The 23,266-nt window shown below is 41.2% G+C and overlaps 2 protein-coding genes across 2 annotated transcripts; one reads left to right on the top strand and one right to left on the bottom strand.

Annotated features, from left to right (window-relative positions):
* Window positions 1-1,884: 1,884 nt before the first annotated feature.
* On the top strand, window positions 1,885-2,892 carry LOC100524975 (olfactory receptor 10H1). Its single transcript, XM_003123460.2, has one exon. The coding sequence runs from the start codon at window positions 1,885-1,887 to the stop codon at window positions 2,890-2,892; it is 1,008 nt and encodes a 335-aa protein (XP_003123508.2).
* Window positions 2,893-14,814: 11,922 nt separating this feature from the next.
* Window positions 14,815-15,822, bottom strand: LOC100524789 (olfactory receptor 10H1-like). The gene has a single exon (XM_003123459.2). The coding sequence runs from the start codon at window positions 15,820-15,822 to the stop codon at window positions 14,815-14,817; it is 1,008 nt and encodes a 335-aa protein (XP_003123507.2).
* Between the last annotated feature and the right edge of the window lie 7,444 nt (window positions 15,823-23,266).

Genomic DNA, 23,266 nt, shown 5'->3' with positions numbered 1-23,266 from the left:
TCAGGGTTTGATCCAGGACCTGAGCCCACTTAAGAAGGTATTTACTCCTTTCTTCCTAATTTTTTATACTGGTAAAATACATACAACATAAAATTTACCATTTTAGCCATTTTGTAACACACAATTCAGTGGCATCAAGTTCATTCATGATGTTGTGCTACCACAATCATTTCTACCTAGTTCCAGAACTTTCTCATCACCCCCAAAGGAAACCCTACACCCATTAGCAGTCACACCCCATTCTCCCTTTCCCCTAGCCCCTGAAAACCACTGATACATCTTAAACTCCAACATGACACTTTACAGCAGAACTATTCACAAGAGTGAAAAAAATGGAAACAACCTAAATGTCCATCAATGGATGAATGGATAAACAAGGTGTGGTCTGTACATAAAACAATATTACCTGGCCATAAAAAGGGATGAGGTTCTAACAATGCTACAGCATGGATGAACCCTGAAAACACCATGCTGAGTGAAAAAGCCGGACCCCAAAGGAAACATGGTGTATGATTCCATTTATATGAAATGTATAACACAAGCAAATACACAGAGACAAAAAGTAGACTAGCAGTTCAGTGCCTTTTAAACTTGACATTGCCTAATTAAAATAAATCACTCAAAATTGTTATTATTTGTAAAGAAACATTGAAATCTAATGAAATTTCAGTTGAAGCTGTTTATTGAGCACAGACACATACATTTGTTCACTTTGTGTATTGATTTAATTATTGTAGGTACTACCTACTATTTTCCAGATCTCAGTCCAAAAATAAGTGGAGTTCCTATCATGGAACAGTGGAAATGAATCCGACTAGGAAACATGAGGTTGCGGGTTCGATCCCTGGCCCTGCTCAGTGGGTTAAGCATCTGGTGTTGCCATGAGATGTGGTGTAGGTCGGCTTGGATCTGGCATTGCTGTGGCCATGAGATGTGGTGTAGGTCGGCTTGGATCTGGCATTGCTGTGGCCCTAGTATAGGCCAGCAGCAACAGCTATGATTAGACCCCTAGCCTGGGAACCTCCACATGCCTGGGTGTGGCACTAAAAGGACAAAAGACAAAAACAAACAAACAAAAACTCCAAAAATAAGTCATTTAGTTCTCACAACAAATGAGCCAGGCATATAGAAATGGAAGTGCAAAGAGGTGAAGAAACTCATACAATGGGCAGAGCAGGGATTCAAACTCCATGAGCCAGGCATATAGAAATGGAAGTGCAAAGAGGTGAAGAAACTCATACAATGGGCAGAGCAGGGATTCAAACTCCATGACTCCCATGTCTTTTTGCCTGATGTCCATCTTGCATTGTCTCAGAACATACAGATGGCCCTCACGGGATCTGGAAAACAACCAGAACAATAACACCACACAATCTCTTGCCTCAGATTCCTTGCTTGCATAACTCCAGAGGAAGAATATGATTGATTCTTATTACGTTAGAGATGCACACTGTTCCAAAGTGTTGTAGCCACAGATGGGGATGTCCTGAGTGGCCTAAAGCTTTAGCAAGAACAGGATTTATCAGAAGGGAGTGGGAAGGCAAAGCATCAATGGCTGGAAGCTCGGATAAAGGAAGATTTTCATTTGGGGAGATAACCTAGAGGGGTACAAGGGTAGCCTTTGGAGATAGCCAACCATGGGTCTAATCTTCACTCTGCCATTCTGACCGCTCACCTTGAACAAGTTGCTGAGCCTCTCTGCACCCCAGTATTCTCAATGAGTAATCTCAAGGTCCTCAAAATGGGGTGATAAAGATAGCACCTCCCCCCAATACACTGACAAGAGGATTACATCATAGGAGGCAAAGAGTAGGACCTCAACCAGTACCATCTGTCGTTCATCAGGAGCAGCCCCTTGAGAAGGGCCAGGAATGATGCAAGCTGATGACCTTCCTCCATCCGGTGGCTGACCTCTCCACGTCACACCTCACTTCAGGCACAGCCTCCATGCAGGGAGCCAACCTCTCAGCAGTGACCGAATTCATCCTCATTGGCTTCTCCACCTTCCCCCACCTTCAGCTGACATTCTTCCTGCTGTTCCTGCTGATGTACCTGTTCACGCTGCTGGGGAACCTGCTCATCATGGCCACCATCTGGAGGGAGCGCAGCCTCCACACACCCATGTACCTCTTCCTGTGTGCCCTCTCCATTTCTGAGATCCTCTACACCTTTGCCATCATCCCACGCATGCTGGCCGACCTGCTCTCCACCCACCACTCTATCGCCTTCTCGGCCTGCGCCAGCCAGATGTTCTTCTCCTTCACATTTGGCTTCACCCACTCCTTCCTGCTCACTGTCATGGGCTATGACCGTTATGTGGCCATCTGCCACCCCCTGCGTTACAACGTGCTCATGAGCCCCGGTGGCTGTGCCTGCCTGGTGGTCTGGTCCTGGGCTGGTGGCTTAGTCATGGGGCTGGTGGTGACATCAGCCATTTTCCACCTCACCTTCTGTGGACCCAATGAGATACACCATTTTGCTTGTCATGTGCCTCCACTCTTGAAGTTGGCCTGTGGAACTGATGTACATGTAGTGGCCAAGGGTGTGGGTCTGGTGTGTCTTTCAGCCCTTCTGGGCTGCTGCCTCCTCATCCTTCTCTCCTATGCCTTCATTGTGGCTGCCATCTTGAGGATTCCCTCAGCTGAGGGCAGGCACAAGGCCTTCTCCACGTGTGTGTCCCACCTCACCGTGGTGGTTGTGCACTACGGTTTTGCCTCTGTCATCTACCTCAAGCCCAAGGGTCCTCCGTCTCTGGAAGGAGACACGCTGATGGGCATCACCTACACGGTGCTCACTCCCTTCCTCAGCCCCATCATCTTCAGCCTCAGGAACAAGGAGCTGAAGAACACCATGAATAAAACCTTCAGCAAACTCTACCCAGAAACAATGTGATTATCTGGGGACAATTCTTGGAAATAGCTACATTAGGTTACCAAATGCTACCATGAAAGATGATGTCCTGTGAGCGTGTAATACCCTGTATTTGTCTGATGCTTTAAGGCTTATAAGGACCCTTGTATGAAACATCCAAATATTTGAAAAATGGTTAAACAACATCATTAATGTGTTCAGGGTGGAAAGATATATGAAATGATAACACAGAGAAATCCAGGTTCACTGATTCCTATCAGTTGTAGGGCATTTTGTCAGGGGTCATTAAGCCTAGAATCTGTTCTTCTCCTGCCAAAAACCAGGGTGGTATAAGTACTTCCATCCCAGAAACCCATATGGTAAAGACAAATGGAATAGGTCATGTTTTCACCTTCTACTAGTGACCGACAGATATCTACAATACATATTTTGTGAGGCTACAGAAGACTAAACCAAACTACGGAAGAAAAGAGAAAATCACCCTAAATTTCAGCATTGCACAGGTCTATGCAATATCAGTGAGAAACAGTGATAAGCAGGCTCAGAAAAAGTCAAGGAAACCTCCAAATTTCAAGAGTCAATCTTGAGCAGCTGCAGAAAGAGAAGCCTATACTGTTAGTTGAAGGAAAGAAGTCCCACCATGAGAAATTGCCTGCTATATTAGAGTGTGACGTTGTACATGGACCAGTGGGAAACTGTTTATTGAACCACAGTGATGAGTGCAGAGCCCAGGATGAAGATGTCTCCCATGATCACCCTGGCTTAATGATCCTTCATAGGCATTAGGGGGGATTTAAGGTTGAGCATACTTCATAGTACTTAGAATTTGTTGAAAATATGTGTATTCAAGAGAATGGCTAATACTATATGATATCTCTTATATGTGGACTCTAACAAAGGTAAACACATAAAGACAGAAAGTAGAATGATCATCAGGGGCTGAGGGGCAGGGGGAATTCGGGAGATGTTGACTAAGGGCACAAATTTGCAACCATTCAATAAATAAGCTTGGAGGTTGAAAACACAGCTTTGTGAGTATAGACAATAATATTGTGTTATAAACTTCTAAGTTGCTAAGACACTAGATCTTAATTATTCCTACCAAAAAATATATGATAATATTGTGACATAATAGAGGTATTAGCTAACACTATGGTGGTAATCATATTGCAACATATAAATGTATCACATCAGCACATTTCATACCTTAAAGCTGCACACTAATGTATGTCAATTAAATCTCTAACTTTAAAAAATTTCCTAGACAAATGTATGTGTTTCAGATTATTAATTTAAAATGGCAATTTATAATAATGGACACTAGTTTGTGGTGATACTGTTGTGTACATCAACAATGTAATTAAAATGTACAAGCAATAAATTAGTCAAACTAGCAGAAGTTAAAAAAAGAAAATACATGTATTTATGTTTAAGTTGAAGAGTAAACTATGTATCATTTGTCCTAAAGTTGAATTCAGTCCTTCTCTATAATTTGAGCAGTACAAACACCCTAGGTTAACATGAAGTGGGAGTCAAAACTGAGGCTCCCAGAAAATTCTACTTTGCATAATATACTGCATGTTTCATGCTACATCTCAAATGCATTATCTCGTTACAGCGTCATAGTTGGGATCATGTCAATGCACACCATTTAACAGAAGGGAATCTGAACATGCTTGTGTGACTCATCCCAACTCACACAACTTAGTAGGGTCAGGATTCCAGTGTAGATCTCTTCTGATTCCCAGGTCCTCTCCTACCAATGCCTTAATACATGATTTTCCTACAGTGAGTTTTGTGGGTCTCCCATCCAGAAGTATTCCATTTTTCAAGCAGTCAAGCCTACTATGAGCCTTTTAAAACCACAGGGGGGCAATTCCAATTCACTCTGGAATGGGTATCCTTGGGACATTGATGGAATATTTCTGTAGATTCTGGACTACTTCATGTTTTCAAAATAATTTTTGGTTTTGAAGGAGTTCCTGAGTAACTCCTTCACACTGAGCCAACATGCTCCTTTCCAACAGCAACAAGGACAACCTGGACGGTAATACAAACTAGCCTTTTAAATTTTCTGCATTAAAGGCCACCTTGGCCTCTGACCCTACTTGTATCCAAATGGAAAGAGAACCTGGATGTGATTGAGTGCCAATGATGTGTCAGGCACCCAACATCTCCTGCTAACTTATGACAATTCCTTAGTCAAGCTTCCTGGAGTAAGGAAATCTGTCCATCATACCCAGCCCCAACATGGTGCTTGGAAGATCTAATGGATTAACAGATGTTTCTTGTGTGGACTAGTGTAATCTCCACAATACTTAAGAAACCAAAATGTTGGCTTATAATGTTTATTGTGAGAAACCTCATGCCCTCCAAAGCATTGGGAAACTGTGTGAAAAACTCTGTTGAGGTGAGGATAACCTGAGTTGAAGTCTTGCCTCTGTAATTTGAAGGACACCTGATTAGATGTATATCTAGATGTACATAGAATATAGATATGTATTCTATTTCTGTGTAAATAATGGGGTGCACAATCTTTGGCCTTTAAGATTAGAAAATGTTAGGTATATCCATTAATAAAGGACTGTTAAACAAATCTTAGTTCTGTCATAGATGGAACACAAGGCAGCTATTTAAGCTATCAATAATTGGACATTGTCAGCCCCTCTTTTCCCTGGGGATTCCACCTTCCCACATAGTATCATGGCTTTATGTATTTGTGCACATATTTGACCCCCAAATTCTTATATGTACTCCATTCAAACTGCCTACTCATTATCTCCAAATGGATATCTAGGTGGCATCTCAAACTTAATGTATCCAAAACTTGGTTATCTTTTCTCTTTTTCTCTTCCTCCCTCCTGCATTCCCTCCCTCTCTTCTTACCTTACACACACACACACACACACACACACACACACACACACATTTATTCTCCACAGTCTTTTTTTTTTGTCTTTTTGCCATTTCTTGGGCCACTCCCATGGCATATGGAGGGTTCCAGGCTAGGGGGTCTAATCGGAGCTGTAGCCCCCGGCCTATGCCAGAGCCACAGCAACACAGGATCTGAGCCGTGTCTGCAACCTACACCACAGCTCATGGCAATGCCAGTTCCTTAACCTACTGAGCGAGGCCAGGGATAGAACCCACAACCTCATGGTTCCCAGTCGGATTCATTAACCACTGAGCCAGGATGGGAACTCCCATTCTCCACAGTCTTTATCTCAGAAAACAGCAACTCAAATTTCAATTCCTTGGAGTCTTTTCTGTTCAAATATCATATAACCCTTCCTTAATCATACTACACACACAAAAAAAAAAAAAAACACCCCTGGCCATGTCCTGTGGTTATATCACTCAAGATCTGCTTTATTTGTCCTCTACATGCCTATTATCTCCTGACATCTATCTGCTTAATGGATATCATCTGTCTCTGCCCATTTGAATATTGCTTTGAGGAGGTCATTGACTCTTGGTTTGTTTTGTCCACTGCTGTATGCCACCACAGAATATGTAGGCTTTCAATTATTGTTTAATACATTAATTTAGAAAAATCAGGGTAAATTAAGGCACCAGGTGCTATTTTTGTGCATCCAACTGGATAGGAAAAAAATTTTCAAGCTTATTTTCACTGTTGGAGTGGGCATGGGGAAATTGGCTCTCATGCATTGCTGTGTGTCTGTAGACAGGTCACTTTCCCTCCCTGAGTCTATCCTGGAAGAGTGAAAAACTCCCACCTTCTAGGAAAGTGATGAGACTGAAGTAAGACAATGTTTGTAAAGGGCTTAGCCTGGTGCCTGGCACATGGTTATACTCAATAAATAGTAGTTAGGATGATATTATAATTTCAGAATTTGCCTAGTGAACTTATGAACACAGAGCTAGGCATTGGTTCAATTGGAACAACCAACTTTGACTATCATCTGGGTTATCAGTGTGGCCAAATGAGTGGGACTTCAGTGGAGAGCATTTTTGTCTAGAAGGGGGTGCCATTGGGAGAAATGCTGCTCCAAATGAGCTTCTCGATCTTTTCTCCCATATTCTCCTTCTCCATGCATGAACAGCTCCTTTATATGGCTACTAGCCACCAGGAATTGTCTACATGACTCATTCCTTATGGCAACAGCTGATAGCAAGGAGAAGGATGATATTTTGCCTTCTCAAGAGAAAAAAGAGAGATGCTCTGAATTGAAAATAGGACTGTGCAGTGGTTAAGTGTTGAAGCAGTGCCTTTGGTTAAATCCCATATCATCTCATAGTTCATTTCCCAACATTAAAATAGGTTTAATGACTATATGGGAAAAGAATCTGAAAAAGAATGGATATATGAAGACAATATGATACTACACATAGAAAACCCCAAGGACTCAACCCAAAAACTACTTGAACTGATTAACAAATTCAGCAAAGTAGCAGGATATATGATTAACATTCAGAAATCAGTTGCATTTCTGTATACTAACAATGAAATATCAGAAAAGGAATACAGAAATACAATACCTTTTAAAATTGTACCCCCAAAAATCAAATACCCTGGAATACACCTGACCAAGGAAGCAAAGGATTTATATGCCAAGAAATATGAAACATTAATCAAGGAAATTAAAGAAGATGTAAAAAAAATGGAAACATATTCCATGTTCCTGGATTGGAAAAATTAATATTGTAAAAATGGCCATACTACCCAAAGCAATCTACAGAGTCAATGCAATCCCTATAAAATGACACATGACATTTGTCACAGAACTACAACAAACAGTCCAAAAATTCATATGGAACCACAAAAAAACACCCAAAATTGCCAAAGCAATCCTGAGAAACAAAAACCAAGCAGGAGGCATAACTCTCCTGGAACTCAAGCAATATTACAAAGCCATAGTCATCAAGACAGGGTGGTACTAGTACCAAAACAGACATATAGTCCAATGGAACAAAATAGAAAAACACAGAAAGAAACCCTGACACCTATGGTCAATTAATCTTTGACAAAGGAGGCAAGAACATAAAGTGGGAAAAAAAGGGGTCTATTCAGCAAGCATTGCTGGGAAACCTGGACAGCTGCATGCAAAGCAAGGAAATTAGAACACACCCTCACACCATGCACAAAAATAAACTCCAACTGGCTGAAAGACTTCAATATAAGACAAGACACCATCAAACTCCTAGAAGAGAACATAACATTCTCCGACATCAACCTTATGAATGTCTTCTCAGGTCAGTCTCACAAAGAAACGGAAATAAAAGCAAAAATGGACCAATGGGATCTAATCAAACTGACAAGGTTTTGCACAGCAAAGGAAACCAAAAAGACAACTTACAGAATGGGAGAAAATAGTTTCAAGTGGTGCAACTGACAAGACCTTGATCTCTAGAATATACAAGCAACTTATACAGCTCAACAGCAAAAAAGCCAACAACCCAATGGAAACACGGGCGAAAGACCTGAATAGACATTTCTCCAAGGAAGATATGCAGATGGCCAACAAGCACATGAAAAAATGCTCAATATCCCTGACGATTAGAGAAATGCAAATCAAAACTACCACAAGATACCACCTCACACCAGTCAGAATGGCCATCATTAACAAGTCCACAAATACCAAGTGCTGGAGGGGTTGTGGAGAAAAGGGAACCCTCCTGCACTGTTGGTGGGAATGTAAGCTGGTACAACCACTATGGAGAACAGTATGGAGGTACCTTAGAAATCTATACATAGAACTACATATGACCCAGCAATCCCACTCAAAGGCCTACATCAGTACAAAACTTTCCTTAAAAAAGACACATGTACCCACATGTTCATTGCAGCTCTATTCACAATAGCTATGACATGGAAACAACCCAAATGTCCATTAGTAGATGATTGGAATAGAAAGAAGTGGTATATATACACAATGGAATACTACTCAGCCATAAAAAGAACAAAATAATGCCATTTGCAGCAACATGGATGGAAGTAGAGACTCTCATCCTGAGTGAAGTAAGTCAGAAAGAGAAAGACAAATACCATATGATATCTCTCATACCTTTCCACAGACAAGAAACTCATGGACTTGGAGAATAGACTTGTCATTGCTCGGGGTGGGGGGGAGGGAGTGGGAGGGATGGGGAGCTTGAGGTTAATGGATGCAAACTATTGCTCTTGGAATATATTAACAATGAGATCCTGCTGTGTAGCCTTGAGAACTATGTCTAGATACTTACAATGCAGCACAACAATGGGAGAAAAATTATATATACATGTATGTGTAATTGGGTCCCCATGCTGTACAGTGGGAAAAGAAAAGTGTGTTGGGGGAAATAACAATTAAAAATATATTTAAGAAAAGAATGGATATATGTATAACTGAATTATTTGCTGTACACTTGAAACTAACACAACATTGTAACTCAACTAAATTCCAATAAAATTTAAAAAATAGATTTAATGATAATGTAGCCACATTTAAATGGATCTGAGAATTAAATAATTTATCTATAATAATTGTCTATGCAGAGCAACTGACAGTGATTGGCAACCAACAAGAACTCAATAAATGCCAGTTTTAAAGATCTATTTAATAATTAATTGTCTTCTGTGTGTCAATCTCTGTGCTAGTTTTGGGAGTACAGAGATAGCTCTGTCGCCATTCCTTGTCTTTGAAGAGTTTCCATGGTGCTTGGTGGAAAGACACACAGAGAAATATCAGGGCTCTCACCAAGATATGGACCAGATGTGTATAACTCTACAGCTTGGGATACATTAATCAGGTCTCCTTTTATTACTGTATTCCAGTGGGTCTTGCCAGTCCCTCCCTTCGAAAGAAAATTGGAAGTTTCTGGAGACATTTTTGGTTGTTACAACTGAAAAAGGGGGAGATGTGCTACCATATCTGGTAGGTCAAGGCCTGAGATGATGCTCAACACCCTACAATGCACCGAACTGAACCCACCACAAAGAATCAGCCAGCCCTAAATGTCAACAGTGCCAAAAATGGCAAACTCTGCTGTATTCACTTAACAAGTATTTATTTGTCACCTACTGTTTGCCAGGCACTTTTTTCTTTTTAGGGCCACACCCATGGCTTATGTAAGTTCCCAGGCCAGGGGTTGAATCGGAGCTTCAGCCACCAGCCTACACTACAGCCACAGCAAAGCCAGATCCAAGCCTTTTGTGTGACCTATACCACAGCTCACAGCAATGTTGGATCCTTAACCCACTGAACAAGGCAAGGACTAAAACCTGCATCCTTGTTGATACTAGTCAGGTTTGTTACTGTTGAGCCACATTGGGAACTCCTGCCAGATGATAATTAAGAGGTGATAATTAAGGTCAGATCAAAGGATGTGTAGGATATGGCAGGGGAAGTGTATTCTGGGTAGAAGCAGCAGCATGTGCAAAACCCCTGAGGTCCAGCATTCTTGGTTTATGGCAGGAATATCTGGGATGTTAGAGAGGCTGGAGATCTGGGGAAGGCTGGGCTGTGCTGTTGAAGATGAAACATAGACCTGACCACACGAGTTTGTACTATGCTCCAAGGGTATAAGCAGACAGGTGATTTTCCAGGTTTTCTCTTTAGAAAGAGTCCTCTGGCTGTGGGACAGAGACAGCTTGGGAGATTGAGGGTAGAGGAGAGGAAAACCATTTTTGAGAAGGAGACTGGACTTCTGATAGCAAGGCTGTCAGGGTCAACATTGGGGAAGAGCACAACAAGAGAAGAAAAGGCAGCAGGTTGCATCACTCAAGCTGATCTTTGCTTCAAACATTTAGCATGGAAACCCTCAGTGGCTCCAGTAGCTCAGGGATTGAAGGTCCTCTAGAGTCTGGATATCTCCCTATCAATGACTTTCTCTGTGCTCCAGGATCTTTAATTTCTCCTCTGGGCTATGGCCCCACCTTGGGGATACCGAAGCATGTATATCAGAGGGGACCATTAACAAGGAATGGCAAACATCTAGGAATGTGTGGGAGGGGGGACAGCAGAAAGTAGAAGATGATTAATGGATGGGAGGTGAGGGCAGGGCCCTGTGGGTGAGGTGGGGGTTCTGGCCAATACTAGTGGGTAAAGGGATGTACTATCTCTATCCCTATGATGTGAAAGGTCATTACACCAAGTTCCTCGTTGTGTTTCCACTGATATTTTGACATTTTCCCCTATTTTCCATCATGAGATAAGTTAGTGATAGTTTTCAATTTTGGGACTTTTTCAGGGAAAAAAAGGTAAGGTCTTTGGGGATGGGGTGATAAGGGGGTGTCTGACAGGATTAGGACTAAGTTAGGCAAGTAGGCACTCACTTGACCAGTAATTTTAAGAGGGCACTACAAAATTCAGTGATAAATCATATTTTATACAATATTTAACATATCAAAATTAATAGAAAAATTCACAATAAACAGCAATATCAACATTATAAATAAAGCCAAGATGCAATGCTGCCCTTTCACAACCCTTCTTCACTCCTTTTGCCCTGACCCAGCCCTTGGGGTCTAGAATATGCTACTTAGAGAAACAACATGCATTCATGAAGTTCAACTTCTTTGGTCACTTTAAATTTACAAAACAACTGAAGTTAAATAAAACAAAAGAGTAAAACATGGTTTATTTAAATTTCAGAAAGTGTTGACATTGGTCAAGTTAGAATAAGCTGATTTTTTTTTCTGATGACTACAAGGAACCACAATGTCACCTCTTGGATATAATTCAAAGTCACCTTTACTGTCAGCTTTCATATTCACATAGTATGATTCTTACTTTTCCCCCAGGACAACCAGTGTGTTCCCAACATCTCCAAATCTGTGATCAGCAAAGGAGCACTGGTTCTACCCCAGGGCTTGTGCTGGCCACTTAAATATCAATTGTACATGAGAGCTCCAAGAGGGCAATCCTTACTATCTGAGACTCCTTCACCACTTATAGGGAATAGAAATGATGTCCCCAAATACTGTTAATTAGCTATCTTTTTTTTTAAATTAGCTATCTTAAGTCTTCTCAATATAATTCAAATTCCTGGCTTTAAAAGGATTCAGATTTGGGGAGTTCCTGTCATGGCTCAGCAGTAACGAACCTGACTAGTATCCATGAGGACGTGATCCCTGGCCTCACTCAGTGGGTCAAGGATCTGGCATTGCCCTCAGCTGTAGTGTAGACCACAGATATGACTTGGACTCTGGGTTGCTGTGGCTGTGGCATAGTTCTTAGCTCATAAACCTTCATATGATGCAAGTTCAGCCCTAAAAAGACAAAAAAAGAAAAAAAAAAGGATTCAACTGTAGGGTATTTTTTTTAAGCTCAAGAAACTTTATGTTTAAACATGACTCTCTTCCATATTAATACTACCAGCTAAGGAAAACCAAACACAGAATGACTATATCCAGCCATGCTAATGTTAGGACAGGTCTCCTCAGTCTTCTCATGTTAGGTGTTTGTTCCTAATCCCCTGAAATGAGCATATTTTAAAGTTCTGGTCTCACTTCACTGATATTTTCTTGCTAAAACTGATATTTTCTTTCCAATCCAGGTTTTCTTCCCTTCCTGGAACACACTGGATTACCCTCCTCATAACCCCTAAGAAATGTACACGTCTGAGCCCTAGCTCCAACTTAACAAATTCTGTTTTTTTTTTTCACTTCATGGGAAATATCTTTAGCTAACAGATATAATCTCTTTATATCTCAGTTTCTTCATCTTTAAATGGAACCAATAATCTGATCTCCTTCATGTAGTAAAAGAACTCCACATTCTGTGTGTTAAGCATTTAAGACCATACCTATCTTAATCCATCAGGGAAATGCATATAAAAACATTAAGATATTACAATGTTTAGTATGACTACAATCAAAAAGTTAGATAATAACAAGTACTGGTGAGAATGTGGGGAAATTGGAACACTCATGCACCACTGGTAGGATGTAAAATGGTGCAGCTACTTTGGAAAAGAGTCTAGAGGTTCCTCAAATGATTAAATGTAGAGTTACCATAGTACCCATTAATTCTACTTCTTTCTTAAAAAGAAAAATATGTCCACCCAAACCTTGCACATGAATGTTTATGTCAGAAATACTCATGATAGCCACAATGTGGAAACAAACAGAAAATCGACAGATGGATGGATAAACACAATGTGGTATATCCAAGCAGTGCAATTTTATTCAGCCATAAAAAAGGAATAAAATTAGTTATACAGACTATGATATGGATAAATCTTGTAAACATGCTACATGAAAGAAGCCAGACACATAAGTATAAATATCTTATAATTCTATGTATATAAAATGTCCAGATAAGGCAACTCCATAGGGACAGTAGATTCATGGTTGCTTAGGACTGGAAGGCAGGCAGGACATAGAGGTGATAGCTAAGGGATACAGGTTTCTTTGGAAGTGATGAAAAGGTTCTGAATTCACTGTGGTGATGATTATACATATGCAAGGTACATTTTAATTAAAGTATTTTTCTAAAGACCATATTTGCTGATGATAAATGCTCAAAAAATGGGAAGCTGTTATCTTCATAACTATTAAAAAGAAAGAAGAAAGAGAAAGAAAAGACAAAAGAGGGAGAGAGGGAAAGGGAGAGAGAGAGATAGTTACTTCTGTTTCCAACTTACATATGTGTCTTCATCTTTGAGATAAGGATCCTTTAGACTAATGGTTCCCAAGATGTCATCCTCAGCCTAGCTGCAGCATCACATGGGATCTTGTTAGAAATGCAGATTCTAAAGTGCCCCCTGTCCCCCCTCCCCAGGACTTGCTGAATTAGACACTCTGATGTGGGGTGCAGAAACCTGTGATTTAACAAACCCTCCAGATGATGCTGGCCTATCCTCAAATTGGACACACATTGCCACAGAAGACCCACTCAATCGACCTCATTCTACATCCATTAACCTCCCTACCTTCTTGATTATGGGCAAGTTCCCAACCTCACTGCATCCACTGCCTCATTTAAAAACAGAGTGTAACCCAAAGGGGCTATCTTATTCTTCCTGAGCATTTCCCTTGAAGCAGGCACAGCCTGTGGATGCACCCCTGCTTAATCTGTCTGACTCCACAGCTCGTGAAAATGCAATTGATTTTTATTGAGGATTTCAAGGGAGTCAGGAAAGGATATTTCCATCGGGTACATTATGGCAGCCTTATTCACCTTATAAACATGTCCACTTAAGTTCCTTCACTTTCCCCAAATTTCTTCACCAGCCACCGGGTCCATCATCTCTCCTAAGTCCCTGAAACTCCCAGCAATCAGGTTTTTCCCCTATCCCTCAAACTAACCAGCAGTTCCCCTTCTCTCTTACATGTCTTACCCCATTTCTTTGCATATTTATTATCCTAGAAGAAGTTCAGATCCCCTCTTTATTCTTTCTGTAATTTGTATCTTTAGACCCATCATTCGGTTCAGTCAACAAAAGCAACTGAAAGGAGAAGACATCCTTCCTCCAAAGATGTGAAGAGCTGAAATGAAAAACTACTCCTCCATTAAAAATTATTTCTTCCTCTCAATGCAATAAAATGAGAGAGTAGGTATCTAAAAAATAGTACACGATGATTAGTACACAGCAGGCACCAAACCACTGTTGCTGTTTATGACCTTATTGTTTTGAGCAGAGCAAGCATCCCTCCTTCACACATTGAAGATAAACCCTGCATATAGGTAGCTTAACACAGGACATAGGCACCCCCTTCTTCATGTCACTCTTAGGCACAGTAAAAAGGAGGAAGTTGACTCAAAAAGTCAATATTGGGGAGACCTTGACTCCACTGAATTCAGAAAGAATGAGGTCAACTGGATTGGGGTAAAGGAGAGAAAACAGATATCTAGAATTTATATAGAGCACTCAATTAGTGGTAAGTGGGAAAAATCATGTATAGGAATCATGGCCAGTGCAGCATGATTATGCCCATTTTGCGGATTATAGACTGAAGTGCCTCTACCTGCCACATCCCTTGCTACAAAATCAGACATTTCAGCAACTATGAAGAAAGAATTTATTGAGGAAGGTCTTTTTCATGGTGTTCTTCAGCTCCTTGTTCCTGAGGCTGAAGATGATGGGGCTGAGGAAGGGAGTGAGCACCGTGTAGGTGATGCCCATCAGCGTGTCTCCTTCCAGAGACTGAGGACCCTTGGGCTTGAAGTAGATTATGGAAGCAAAGCCATAGTGCACAATCACCACAGTGAGATGGGACACACAGGTGGAGAAGGCCTTGTGCCTTCCCTCAGCTGAGGGAATCCTCAAGATGGCAGCCACAATGAAGGCATAGGAGAGAAGGATGAGGAGGCAGCAGCCCAGAAGGGCTGAAAGACACACCAGACCCACACCTGTGATCACAATGGAGATGTCCCCACAGGCCAACTTCACCAGAGGTGGCATGTGGCAGAAGAAATGGTGGATCATATTGGGTCCACAGAAGGTGAGGTGGAAAATGGCTGATGTCACCACCAGCCCCATGACTAAGCCACCAGCCCAGGACCAGACCACCAAGCAGGCACAGCCACCGGGGCTCATGAGCACGTTGTAACGCAGGGGGTGGCAGATGGCCACATAACGGTCATAGCCCATGACAGTGAGCAGGAAGGAGTGGGTGAAGCCAAATGTGAAGGAGAAGAACATCTGGCTGGCGCAGGCCGAGAAGGCGATAGAGTGGTGGGTGGAGAGCAGGTCGGCCAGCATGCGTGGGATGATGGCAAAGGTGTAGAGGATCTCAGAAATGGAGAGGGCACACAGGAAGAGGTACATGGGTGTGTGGAGGCTGCGCTCCCTCCAGATGGTGGCCATGATGAGCAGGTTCCCCAGCAGCGTGAACAGGTACATCAGCAGGAACAGCAGGAAGAATGTCAGCTGAAGGTGGGGGAAGGTGGAGAAGCCAATGAGGATGAATTCGGTCACTGCTGAGAGGTTGGCTCCCTGCATGGAGGCTGTGCCTGAAGTGAGGTGTGACGTGGAGAGGTCAGCCACCGGATGGAGGAAGGTCATCAGCTTGCATCATTCCTGGCCCTTCTCAAGGGGCTGCTCCTGATGAACGACAGATGGTACTGGTTGAGGTCCTACTCTTTGCCTCCTATGATGTAATCCTCTTGTCAGTGTATTGGGGGGAGGTGCTATCTTTATCACCCCATTTTGAGGACCTTGAGATTACTCATTGAGAATACTGGGGTGCAGAGAGGCTCAGCAACTTGTTCAAGGTGAGCGGTCAGAATGGCAGAGTGAAGATTAGACCCATGGTTGGCTATCTCCAAAGGCTACCCTTGTACCCCTCTAGGTTATCTCCCCAAATGAAAATCTTCCTTTATCCGAGCTTCCAGCCATTGATGCTTTGCCTTCCCACTCCCTTCTGATAAATCCTGTTCTTGCTAAAGCTTTAGGCCACTCAGGACATCCCCATCTGTGGCTACAACACTTTGGAACAGTGTGCATCTCTAACGTAATAAGAATCAATCATATTCTTCCTCTGGAGTTATGCAAGCAAGGAATCTGAGGCAAGAGATTGTGTGGTGTTATTGTTCTGGTTGTTTTCCAGATCCCGTGAGGGCCATCTGTATGTTCTGAGACAATGCAAGATGGACATCAGGCAAAGGGATATGGGAGTCAGCCAACTGAGTTTAAATTCATGTTCTGCCCATTTTGTAAACTTGAGCTTGTTTCTTCACCTCTTTGTACCTCCATTTCCCCCTACCTAACTCTAAGAATTGTTATGATAATTAAATGAGTAATCTTGGATGGTGCCCTGGAAAACAGTAGGTGCTATTTGTAATAATTAAATCAGTACTCTAAAGGAGAAAATGTATATGGTCTGTGCTCAGTAAATAAATTTAATGCATATTCAATGTCTATTTATGATTTTTTAGGCTATGTCAAGTTTAAAAGGCAGTGAAAATTAATACACAAAATCCCTTGCATTCCTATACAATAACAATGAATAATCAGAAAGAGTAATTAAGGAAACAATCCCATTTATCATCACTTCAAAATAAATAAAACACGTAGGAACAAACCAACCTAAAGAGTCACATGACCTGTACTCTGAAAATCATAAAACACTGAAGAAAGAAATCAGAGATGGTACAAACAGATGGAAAGATATATCACACTCTTTGATTAGAAGAATCAATGTTGTCGAAATGACTATACTATGCAAGGTAATCTAAAGAGTCAATCCCTATGAAATTACTAATGGCTTTTTTTCACACAAGGAGAACAAAAAATTTTTTAATCTGTGTGGAAACAGAAAAGACTTTGAATACCCAAAGCAATCCTGAGAAAGAAAGATGGAGCCAGAGGAATCAATCTCCTTGACTTCACTATTCTATAAGGCTACAGTCATCAAAAAAATGTGGTACTGGCACAAAACAGAAAGAGATCAATGGAATAGCATAGAAACTTCAGAAATAAACCCTCACACATATGGTCAATTAATCTACAAAAAAGGAGGTAAGACTATATAATGGAGAAAAGAGAGCTTCTTCAATAAGTGGTTTTAGGAAAACTGGACAGCTACATATAAAAGAATGAAATCAGAACATTCTCTAATACCACACATAAAAATAAACTAAAAATGGATTAAAGACCTAAATATTATATCAGATAATGTAAAACCTTTAGAATAAAACATAGGCAGAACACTCTTTGACCTAACTCACAGCAAAGAGATCCACCTCCTAGAATAGTGAAAATAAAAACAAAAATAAACAAATTGGAGCTATTAAACTTCAAAGCTTTTACACAGCAGAGGAAATCATAAAAAACAAAAAGAAAACCCACAAAATGAGAGAAAATATTTGCAACAAAGCAACTTAGAAAGGATTATTCTCCAAAATATGCAAAGATACCATATAGCTTTATATAAAAAAACCCCAAAAAACCCAGTCAAAAAGTGGGCATAAGATCTAAAAAGACATTTATCCAAAGAAGACAGACAGATGGCCTTAAAAAGACATGAAAATATGCTCAACATCACTATTAGAAAATGAAAATGTAGTATATATACACAATGGAATGCTACTCAGCCATAAAACAGAATGAAATAATGCCATTTGCAGCAACATGGATGGAACTAGAGACTCTCATACTGAGTGAAGTAAGTCAGAAAGAGAAAGACAAATACCATATGATATCATTTATATCTGGAATCTAACATACAGCACAAATGAACCTTTCCACAGTAAAGAAATTCATGGACTTAGAGAATAGACTTGTGATTGCCAAGGGGGAGAGGGAGGGAGTGGGATGGATTGGGAACTTGGGTTAATAGATGCAAACTATTGCTTTTGGAATGGATTAGCAATGGGATCCTGCTGTGTAGCACTGGGAACTTTGTCTTATTTACAATGGCCAAAACTTGGAAGCATATAAGTCCATTGATGAACGAATGGTACAAGGTCTGATATATGTCCCTGTCTGTCTGTCTCTCTATTGATCTATCTATCTATAATATTGAGCCATACAAATGAAAAATCTTGCCATTTTGGACAACATGGATGAACCGTGAGGGCGTTATTTTAAGTGACATATGTCGGACAGAGAAGGATGAAACCATTTGATTTCACTTATGTGTTATCTAGAGAAAGAAAGAAACAAAACCAGAACTCACAGAGGAGATTGGTGGTTTTCAGAGGTAGAGGGTAGGCAGTGGGTGAAATGGGTGAGTAGAGTCAAAAAGTAGAAACTTCCAGCTCCACAATAAATGTCATGTATGTACTGTACAACATGGTGACTCTAGTTAATAACATTGTATTGTATATTTGAAAGTTGCTAAGAGAGTAGATCTAAAAATTTTCATCACAAGAACAAAAAAATTGTAACTGTGTAGTAGTGGAAGTTAGCTAGATTTATTGAAGTGATCATTTCACAAAATTTACAAAAATCAAATCATATGTTGCCATCTGAAGCTACGGTAATATTATATGTCAATTATATCTCAATAAATTATCTATTTAAAATTAACTTCTTAAAAAGAAACTTAAAAAAAGGATATCCCCTCGTGGCTCATTGGTTAATGAATCTACCTAGGAGCCATGAGGTTGTGGGTTTCATCTCTGGCCTCGCTCAGTGGGTTAAGGATCTGGCGTTGCCATGAGCTATGGTGTAGGTCGCAGATGCAGCTCGGATCCCACGTTGCTGTGGCTCTGGCGTAGGCTGGCAGCAACAGCTCCAATTAGACCCCTGGCCGGGGAACCTCCATATGCCATGGGTGCGGCCCTCAAAAAGACATAAGTAAGTAAATAAATAAATAAATAAATAAAAATAAAATAAAAATAAAAAATAAAATTGATTTCTTTAAAAAAGGTATTGAACCACTAATCTGTTTTCTGTCTCTAGGGATTTGACTGTTCTAGACAAGCTTTCTAAATAGAATCAGACACTCTGTGGCCTTTGAGGTCCAGGTTCTTTCACTCAGTGTAATGTTTCCAAGGTTCATTCATGTTGCAGTGTTGTCAGAACAGCATTCCTTTTTATGGCTGTGGAATTTTCCATTATTTTGACAGACCACATTTTATTGATTTTTTCACCCATTAATGGACATTTGGTTTGTTTCCACTTTTTCACTCTTGTGAATATTGGTGCTATGAACATTCACATAGAAATTTAAGACATATCAGTGGTTGCCAGGGGCTGGAGGGAGGGGAGAAAGGGAAGTGACTGCTGATGGGTGTAGGGTTTCCTTTGGGGGTGATGAGAAAGTTCTGGAACTAGGTAGAAATGATTGTGGTAGCACAACATCATGAGTGAACTTGATGCCACTGAATTGTGTGTTACAAAATGGCTAAAATGGTAAATTTTATGTTGTATGTATTTTACCAGTATAAAAAATTAGGAAGAAAGGAGTAAATACCTTCTTAAGTGGGTTCAGGTCCTGGATCAAACCCTGACAGGTTGATAATGAGACATGAAGGGGGAACTAAACACTCTGGTAATGGGAGGCTGCATTCCCCAAACATCTCTGGTGTCCAGAGTGCCTTGACTTCTCTCCGTTGGAGTCACTTGCTGCTTTCCTTCACTTCTGGGTCAGCACCTGCCCTCAGGTCCCCAGGATTGTAGCCCCAGCAGCCCTACTCAGTCCTGATCCTCTGAGATCCTAGAGAAGCAAATCAACGAGGATGACTTGTAAACAGAAGCCTTCAAGAGAAGGCTGAATGGGTGAGAGTGGGATCATGTGGGCTGTGATTACAAGCTTCCAGGCTTTCCAGTGTCTAGTGCAATGTTCCTCAATATTTGGCGCCAGATCTTTCTTTTCTATGGGATGTTGTCCTGTGCCCTGTAAAGTGTTTAGCAGCATATCTGGCCTCTACTAGTTGGATGCCAGTAGCCTCAGCTCAGTAGTAACAAACAAAAATGTCTCCAGACACTGCCAATGTCCCCAAGGGTCCGGGGTGTGGGGGTTGGGCAAAGTGGACCCCAGATGAGAACCAATGATCTAAACAGTATAGCTGTAATTCCTTAGCTGCCCCTTCTGCCCAGCTCTTGGTTCCTCCCCTTCTCCAAACATCTGATGTTTGTTTATCTTTAAGACTCGGCTTAAATATCACCTCCTCCTTGCAACGTTCCTGGATATCTCTTCCTAAAGCAGATTTATTCACTCATTCCTGGGCACTTCCAAAACAGTAACTCCTGAGTGAGTTTAAAATGCCTTACGTCTAGCTCTTTCACAACCTTCATTATAATGTGTGGTGTGAGATCTAACTGTCTTTGGCACTGGATTTTCATGTTTTTTTTTAATTAAGTATAGTTGAGTTACAATGTTTAGTCAATTTGCTGTGGTACAGCAAAATAATCCCATCATACATACATATACATTCTTTTTCTTATGTTATCTTCCATCATGGTCTATCCCAAGAGATTGGATATAGTTCCCTGTGCTATACAGTAGGACCTCATCGCTTTGAATTTTCAGTTCTTGATGAGAGTAGCTTTTTTTTTTTGCGGTGGGGTAGTGCGTAGCTGCAGCATATAGAAGTTTCCTGGCCAGAGATCGAATGTGAGCCACAGCTAAGACCTACATGCCACAGTTGTGGCAATGCCACATCCTTAACCCTCGGCAGGAACATCAAGAGTAGCTATTCTTTATTGGAAGTTGGCATCTGTGCTCATATGTTTCTTATGAGATCTTTACCCCAATATTTTGATGCACCTTTTATGATCCCTGTTTTATAGATGTGGCAGCTGCATCCCACAGAAGACACACCACTTGACCAAAGAACCATATAACCTGAGTGGGGATCCAGTATATGAACCTGCATCTGAATGACCCCAACGCCTATCTTTTCCTGGCAGCTGTTGAAGGCCCCTCATAGGAACAGGGAGATGTTAGAGTCAGTACACCACACCATTCACACACTCCCACCTATATTAATTAAGATCACAAAACCATAGCGTGGATAAAGAAAAAGAGAGGAACTTTAAGAATACAAGTGTTCACGGTGTCATGGGGAAGGTGGCCCAGGACTGCATATAAATACTTTGGGATGATAAGGGTGATGAATGTGGCTAAGATTTATGTCTGTTCATTTTGAGAAAAGGCAAAAGTATGGAGATGGTAAAAAGACTGTGGTTGTCAGGGGCTCAGGGGGCCAGAGGAAGGGATGAAAAGTTGAACTCAGTTTTTCTTTAAGGTGGTGAAATTCCTCTGTATGATACTACAGTGGTGGATACAGGACACATGCATTTGTAAAAACTCATAGAAGGTACACCAAAAATGAACCCTAATGTAAACTGCAGGCTTTGGTTAATAATAATGTGTCAATATTGGTTCAGCAACTGTAACATTTACCTCACTAATGCATGATATGAATAATAAGGGAAGCTGTGTGCAGGGAGAGAGAGAGGGTACATGGAGATTTCCTGCACTATCTGCTTAATTTTCTGTAAACCTAAAATTACTTTAAAAATAAAATCTTTACCTTGTGTAATATTTAAAAGTTTTGTTGACGTATAGTTGGTTTACAATGTTGTGGTAATTTCTGCTGTACAAGAAAGTGATTCATATATATATATATATATATATATATATACACACACACACATACATACACACACACACACACACACACACACACACATCCATTCTTTTTCAGATCCTTTTCCTATAGATTTTCACAGAATATTGGGTATATGTTATCACAGACTATTGTGTAGAGTTCCCTCTGCTATACAGCAAATTCCCACTGGCCAATCATTCCACATACCATAGTGTGCATATGCTTATCCAAACTTCACACCCCAATCCATCCTGCCCACCTGTCCCTTTTGGTAACCATAAGTTTTTTTCAAAGTCTATGACATTTAAAAAAGTAAAACAAACATAGAATTGTGGTGGGCATGGGAATAGGACGGAATAAAGGTAGGCCAAAGTCTCCTGGCATGGATCCTCCAGAACACCTAGTGGGTTCCTCTGTAAGTAAACTGAACAGCCCCAGAGAGTGTTATCTGGCTACTTTGCACATAGAGGAGCCCACAGTGGGGTGAGCTTCACATCCAGGAACCCAGGGGCCAAGCCTATCTGTGGATAACTTCTGTCCACATATACTCCTAGGGCAGAGTTTCCCAACTTCAGCATTAGGGATGTTAGTTCTGGATCATTGTGGTGGGGGCTTTCCTGTGCCTTGCTTGATGTTCAGCAGCACCCCTGGCACTCATAGATGCCAGTCATATCTCCCAATTGTGACAATCATAAGTGTCATCACACACTGTCAAATTCTTCCTAAGGTGTAGGATTGCTTCCGGTTGAGAACCACAGGCTAGGTCTGTGTTGTCTGCATCTTGCCTTACCTGTCTGCCCCCATCCTGGCTCTCTCTTCTCAGTGAAGCTCTTTAGGTTACCATCTCTTCAACCTCTCTCCTGTATTAACCACTTCCTCCCTTCATTTTCTCTCTCTCTTTTATTCTTTTAATTTTTTGGCTGCACCTGTGGCATGTGGAAATTCCCTGGCTAGGGATTTAACCCATGCCATAGCAGCTATCCAAGCCACTGCAGTGACAACACCAGATCCTTAATTCACTACACCACAAGAGAACTTCACCCTTTTTTCATTCTTGATTCATTACCATCACCACACCTGTCCAACCTGACACTTTCCAGATTCTTTACATCCACCCAGGGATAGTGACTGAAGCCTCTCAATTCTGATTCTCCTTGTCTATCTATTTTCCCTGCCTCTCACCAACTGTTTTACCATTGGTTTCTGGCCAGGGCAGAGAAAGGAGAGAAGTTAAAATTTGGGCAGGTGTTCTGAGTAACTTGAGGTGACAGCTCTATTCTCTCTGTACCTCAGTTTTCTCACCTGTACAATGAATCTAGCTTATAAAGTAAAGAGAACTCCCCCTCACCCCAAAAGATACAAGTAAATCATCATATTACCCTGAAGCTAGAAAGTTGGAGCCCTGCCTACTGCCCCCACTCCATTGCCATTGACTAAAATTACCC

This window comes from Sus scrofa, chromosome 2 (assembly GCF_054392235.1).
Source record: "Sus scrofa isolate SSC_HxYL_T2T_F1_AM1 chromosome 2, Sscrofa_HxYL_maternal_Yorkshire_Landrace_v2.0, whole genome shotgun sequence".
Taxonomy (NCBI): Eukaryota; Metazoa; Chordata; class Mammalia; order Artiodactyla; family Suidae; genus Sus; species Sus scrofa.
Note: the sequence above shows the minus strand (reverse complement) of the source record. Positions and strands in the feature narration are given on the sequence as shown.

What these genes read in the sequence shown, in the direction of transcription:
- LOC100524975 (XM_003123460.2), top strand. Translation starts at nt 1,885, where the DNA reads ATGACCTTCCTCCATCCGGTGGCTGACCTCTCCACGTCACACCTCACT.
- LOC100524789 (XM_003123459.2), bottom strand. Translation starts at nt 15,822, where the DNA reads ATGACCTTCCTCCATCCGGTGGCTGACCTCTCCACGTCACACCTCACT.